Below are 6,551 nucleotides of genomic sequence, written 5' to 3'. Positions count from 1 at the left end.
GTTTATTTTCTACAGAAATAAAGTTTATTTGGTTTATTCACACTCTGATTTTGTAAGGTTTGATCTCACTAAGGAGGACCGGTTGGAAATAGGCATGTTTAGATCATATTGCATGTAGTTTCCATGCTACACATCCATACTTGATCTATGTCATTTGGTTGTGTTAATATAAGTAATCATGGATGGATTTAGTTACGATATATGTAACGAAATTTGCCTTGGTTTTATGTTAACATAATTAATGGACGAGATTGTTCAGAATACCTTTTGGATATGATAGTAAAATTTTGAGCTTATAAGGTTATATAATGACATGTAATTATAAATTAATTAGTATATATATGTGGTCCAAGTAGGAGATTGTTGGAAAATATGGACATCACATATATAATAAGGGTAATTACATGTTATTATTTACTATCATAATAGGTTAGCCCAAATTAAAAGTGATCTAATTTGGTTAAAATTTTATTGGGATTTAATTATTAAATAAAGTATGGGTCAAATATGTGTAGATACTCTAGTAATTGAATTCTAATCAAATTCTAATTAATGATGGGCTAATTAGAATTTGATTAGAACTAATATGCCAATGTTATAAACATTAGGGTTATGGTCCCCAAATTATACACAACATATCTTTTCTAATATCCTATCATTAGGAAAGAGAGAGCAAATATTCTTTAAATTTCTTGTGTGCTAATTTGGAAGATTAAAACCTCAAGATCCAGAAAATTTCAAGGAATCCATGGATTCAGGTACGCTTTCGCATTTAGTTCTGTTATTTATTTATTCTTGATTTTTTGACATGATAGATCCTGGTTTACAGTTCTAATTTTATATTAGATATTATTTAAAATTCTAACATCAAGTTTAGACCATAACTTTGAACCAAAAAAATTCAGGTCTCAATGTGAGAAAAGTTTATCAAGTTTAAACACCAATGTGAGAATAATTGCCAAATTTAGTACTTAACTTAAACCAAGAAAAATTCAAACCCAAAGTAAAAAATGTTACCTAATTCAAGTCCCAAATTGTGATTTAACTCTCTTTTAAATTATAGGATTTGTATATCAAAATATTCACATTAAAATACTATTTGTCATTTTACTTATAATTTAATTTAATATAAATGGCGGTTTCTAATATGAAAATAAATTCATAAAATTTAGATAATAATACTATTAATCTCATGTTAAATTTTAGATATTTATATTATAAATTTGGCGATCAATTCTAAATTTTTAACTACGTAAAATACATAATGTCATGTAAAAGTTTGAGCCACCTACACCTGCACCTGCATCTGCTCCTGTTTTCTATTTTCTTTTTGTAGTATAGGATGTAAGGCGAGGGAGAAAGGGAAAAAAGAAGGGAAGTAGAAGAAAGAATTTAAAAAAATGTATTTTTTATGTTTAAAATACTATCATTATAAATTTAATGAATTTTCTCAATTACATATAAAAGTAAAATATACTATGTCACTTTGAGAAGATTGGGATTAGATTGAAAAAAAAAAGAGAAGAAAGAATTTTAAAACAATTGTACTTTGTTAAGTTTTAAATACTATCATTATAAATTTAATGAATTCTCTAAATGTTAATAAATTTGTATGTTTGTTGGGAGTCTTGCCTCATTAGTGCTCTCTCTTTGGTTTTCTTTTACTAGCTATGCAAGTTTCGTCATAAGTATATGTTTTGTATTGCATGTAAAATAGGTCATTTTAAGACCACTTTTCTCGCCCTTTTAAGATATCAACCTGCATACATGTAACGACTCAAATTTCAGTGGTGTCGAAATAGTAATTCAAAATCACTAAATCCAAAAATGAGTAGAAAATATTATTAATTTAATAAAAATAAGGTAGATGTGAAGTTAGGAAAATAATTGAAATAGTGAATAGTATTTATAATAAATACTAAATAATTTGGAAGTGAAAACGAGGTATCGAGACCCCGGCATATTAAACCGATCCATAAATATTTTTATAAATATTTATGGAGTGTTAGTAAGTTAGTATTAAAGTTTCGTCAAGAAATTTTAAGGTTTCGATAGTTAATTGGGTAAAAAGGACTAAATTGAATTACGAGTAAAATTGTGAAATGTGATTAAATAGCTCTAGTAATAATTAAAGGAGGACTAAATAGGCAATTAAACATCTATTATTGGGCTGGATGGCATTTGTGTGCAGGAAATATTGAAATTAGGTGTGAACAAGGGGTAAAATTGGAAAAGAAGAAAAAATCGAATAGTTAAAAATGAGATGTAATTGGAAATCTAGAGATTTCTTCAATTTTCTTCATCCTCTTCAGCTAAAAACAGCCATTGAAGAAACCTTAGAGCTGGTTTTTAATATTTTTACTGCAAGTAAGTTTAAATCTCGATTATTTCTTGAAATTTTTGTGTTCTTGGGACTTTTACAACTAGGTCCTATCATCTAATTCATTAGTTTTTGATTTCATGGTTGATTTTGAAAGTTGACATGAATAAGTACTGGAAGTTTATGATGATTTAGCATGGAATTAAAGCTTTAATTTGTTTATATGCTGATTTTGTTGAAAAAAATTATATAGAAAGTGAATATTTGGGGACCTAATTGTAAAAGAGATTGAAATTAGGGTTTTATGTGAAAATTATAATTTTAAATGGTTTTGAATTAATTTAAAATATCTAAGGAAAATGTTAATTGAGAAGAAAAGGCTATATTGATGAGTTAATTGGTCAAGGACCAAATTGTGAAAATTGTGAAATTTGGGGTAAAAGTATAATTTTGGGAATTTAAAGGGTATAAATGGTGAGATAAAATAAAATTGAAATGAATGCTAATTAATGAATGATTTTGCAATTATAGATCAAGAAATTGAAGTGAATCGTGGAAAGGAGAAAATAGTCGAATAATTTTCTCGAACTTCTACAACTATTGTTAATTAGCCCAGGTAAGTTCATGTGGCTAAATTTTAGTGATAATTTTTATTATTATGAATTTTATAATGAGTTATACTATATGATTATGATAAAACCATGAATAATGTAAAAATATGAAATTGAATAAAAGATCAAATTGAATGAAACATCGAATTGAGTACTAACGATGAATTGACAAAAAAAGACCATGGTTGGACCATGGCAACAAGTGATAAGTGATTCCCATATAAGACCATAGCTGGGCTATGGCTTTGGATTAAAGTGATACAAGCGATCTGTATAAGACCACAGCTGGGCTATGGCATCAGAGAAAAGTGATAAGTGCTTTCGTGTAAGACTATATCTGGGATATGGTATCGGTATGATATATGACTTGTGTAAGACCATGGCTGGGCCATGGCTTCGAAAAGTAAAACATGATCATGTGCAAGTCCATAGTTTTACTATGGCAAAGTGAAAATGAAGTACTTAATTCCGTATAGTTTCTTAATTTGAAAAAAGATGGTAAGCGATAAATGAGCCCAAAAGAATGAAGTTTAAGTGTGAATAATATTAAGTGAAATTGACTTGGTTTGTAGATTAACGTGGAGTCGGAGGATTGTCATGTCTTGTAGATTAACATGGAGTCGGAGGATCTGATCATTACCAAGAATCACACTATCCAAAAGTTCTCCGGTGGTTTTTGGGTTTTTATTTTTTATTTATATGGCATGTATAAGTATTTGGTTGGATAAAGTTATAGATGGTTAAAGTATGTAAAAAGGATGGCATATGTGTATGAAACTTAGTTTAATTGTTAAGTAGTAGTGTGTTAATATAAAATGCATATTATGGGCATAAATTGGTTGGTTGGTTAGTTGTAATTTGTATATATTGTTTTTAAATGCAGGTAATGGATGAAAGGGTGAGAAAAATGGGCTAAAACGACCTGTTTTCATCCACATGATTAGACACACGGGCGTGTGTCTAGGCTGTGTGTGACACATAGTAAGCCCACAGGCGTGTGATATGATCGTGTATCCCCTGCATCCTTAAATGTGAAGTCAGAATAGTACACGGGCTAAAGACACGGCCGTGATTCTTGGTCGTGTGAAGGGCACGGGTTTCAAGCATGGTCGTGCATCAAAATCGTGTGAAAATGGCTTAAAAATGGTGAAAAATCAGTTTATCACATGGCCTAGCCACATGGGCATGTGCCCAGGCCGTGTGCCCCTTTAATGCTTAAGAAATTACAAGTCAGAATGGCCCACGGGCTGGCCACACGACCATGGGAGCCACACGGGTTGGCCACACGGGCATGTGCCCTTAACTTTAAGAATTTTTTTTTACAGCTTTCCAAAGTTATCGGTTTAGTTCCAAATCACTTCTAAAGCATGTATTGGGCCCTGTAGGCCCATATTAGGGACTTTATGGTGAAATTTGAAAAGTTTTAATTTGGAATGCAAATTTATGACTCGATTTTATACAAATGCTAATGTATAAGTTCGGTAATGCCTCGTAACCCTATTTCAGAGACGGATACGAGTTAGAGGTGTTACATTTAGTGGTATCAGAGCTTAGTTTAACCTATTCTTGGAATGGTCGTGTTGTGTAAAGTGATTAGAAATACATGCCATATAAATCTGTGATAGTGTGATGTGTATTATTAGATCTAACTCCTGTTATTTTTATAGATAACTTCTGATTATAAAGATGTCAGATAGACCAGAACGTATAGAACAAGAAAAAGAAGTAAATAGTAGAGTACAGACTTCTGAACAAGGGACCAGTAGTAAAGTTCCGATTTCTTTTATGAGGGAACGGAAACTTAAAGATATGATTTATGGAATTATGAATCAATGGTACAATGAAACAATACAAGAAAGAAACTCGGCTCGACAACCCCCTCCCCCTACTGCACCACCCATAGTGCCCCCGGTTACCCCTCCACCTCCTCCGACAACTGAATCTAGTAAACATACTCCATTGGAAAAGCTCAGAAAACTTGAAGCTGAAGAATTCTGGGGAAGATCAGATGATGATCCGGTTAAAGCAGAATATTGGTTATAGAGCTTGATGAAGATTTTTAAAGAAATGGCATGTTCACCAGATGATTATTTGAGAGGTGTTGTGTCGCTACTGAAAGAAGAAGCTTACAATTGGTGGGAAACAATCAAGACAGTGGTGCCGGTAGAGAAAATCACGTGGGAATTCTTTCAAAATAAGTTCAAAAAGAAATATTTGGGCAAACGGTATCTAGATAAGAAAAAGAGAGAATTTCTAGATTTACGACAGGGAAGTAAATCAGTAGCTGAATATGAAAAAGAATTTGTTTATCTTAGCAAATATGCCCGAGATATTGTGCCTACAGAGGAAGTGTATCAAATTTGAAGATGGGTTGAATGATGATATTAGAATGATGATAGGAGGTAATGAAATACGAGAGTTTGTTGCTTTATCAGATCGTGCTCAGAAACTTAGGAAGTGTATAATCGAAAGATGCAACGAGATAAAAAGAGCAAAGAATCATTTAAAAGAGGTGTATCCAAGTCATTTTAGACTTTTCCGGTGAAGAAATCTAGAGAAGAATTTAGTAGGGCCACTTCAATGCTGGAAAGATTGAGAAAGAAAAGATCAAGACAATCTGATTCCAGGAAATTTGGTAGACCTGCAGCTAGTATGAGCAGTGTTCAAAATGCCCCTCAACTTAAGTGTCAGTATTGTGGAAGAAATCACCTTGGTGAGTGTTGGAGCAAGACAGGAGCTTGTTATAGGTGTGGATCTACTGATCATTTCATTCGAGAATGTCCCCAACTACAAAGAGATGAAGTAGAGTAGAAAAAGAAACAAAAAGTTACTCCTTAATGAAGTAAACGTTCGGGGCAGAGTAGAGCTACAAGGGCTACTCGTTCGAGTATGAGAGAATCAGCTAGTCGATCAGATGTTAGAACACCTGTATGTACCTATGCTATTCGAGCGAGAGAAGAGGTGACAACTTCGGATGTAATTGCTGGTACTTTCTATCTTTATGATGATACTGTGTATGCATTGGTAGACCATGGGTCTACACATTCATATATTTGCACCATGTTAGCATCTGAAAAGAATTTATCTGTTGAGCCTACTGATTTCGATGTTCAAGTTACTAATTCCTTAGGCCAGTATGTGATAGTTAATTTAACATGTTGTAATTGTCCACTGAGAATAAAGGGCTGTGAGTTCCCCACTGATTTGATGTTGTTACCCTTTCAGGAATTTGATATTATTTTAGGAATGGATTGGTTAATAAAGCATGATGCAATAGTGAACTGTCGTGAAAAATAGATCAGTTTGAAATGCCAAATAGAGGATATGATTTCAGTTGGGTTTGAAAATTTGGGTGATACTGTTAGTATTATTTTAGCCTTCTCAGCTCAGAGATTGTTATGTAAAGGAAATGAGGCATTCTTGGCCTATATTCTTGATACTCAGGGTTTCAATTCAAAGTTAGAATAGATGTCGGTAGTTAATGAATTCCCCTATGTGTTTCCTAAGGAGTTGCCAGGTTTACCACCTGATAGAGAAGTAGAATTTTTGATATATGTGATCCCAGGAATAGCTCTCATTTTAGTGACACCGTATAGAATGGCCCCAGCTGAATTAAAAGA

General features: G+C 32.6%; 1 protein-coding gene across 1 annotated transcript; it reads left to right on the top strand.

The window, feature by feature from the left end:
- The first annotated feature begins 4,998 nt into the window (after positions 1 to 4,998).
- LOC108485239 (uncharacterized) lies at positions 4,999 to 5,742 on the top strand. Its single transcript, XM_017789073.1, has 2 exons — positions 4,999 to 5,094; positions 5,464 to 5,742. Exons 1-2 carry the CDS (start codon positions 4,999 to 5,001, stop codon positions 5,740 to 5,742), a joined length of 375 nt encoding a protein of 124 aa, XP_017644562.1.
- The last annotated feature ends 809 nt before the right edge of the window (positions 5,743 to 6,551 follow it).

This window comes from Gossypium arboreum, chromosome 7 (assembly GCF_025698485.1).
Source record: "Gossypium arboreum isolate Shixiya-1 chromosome 7, ASM2569848v2, whole genome shotgun sequence".
Taxonomy (NCBI): domain Eukaryota; kingdom Viridiplantae; phylum Streptophyta; class Magnoliopsida; order Malvales; family Malvaceae; genus Gossypium; species Gossypium arboreum.
The sequence above is the reverse complement of the archived record's forward strand: the minus strand, read 5'-3'. Positions and strand labels throughout refer to the sequence as shown.

Coding starts and splice junctions, on each gene's coding strand:
- LOC108485239 (XM_017789073.1), top strand. CDS start 4,999: ATGGCATGTTCACCAGATGATTATTTGAGAGGTGTTGTGTCGCTACTG. Junction 5,095..5,463: donor CAATCAAGACAGTGGTGCCG/GTAGAGAAAATC, acceptor AAGTCATTTTAG/ACTTTTCCGGTGAAGAAATC.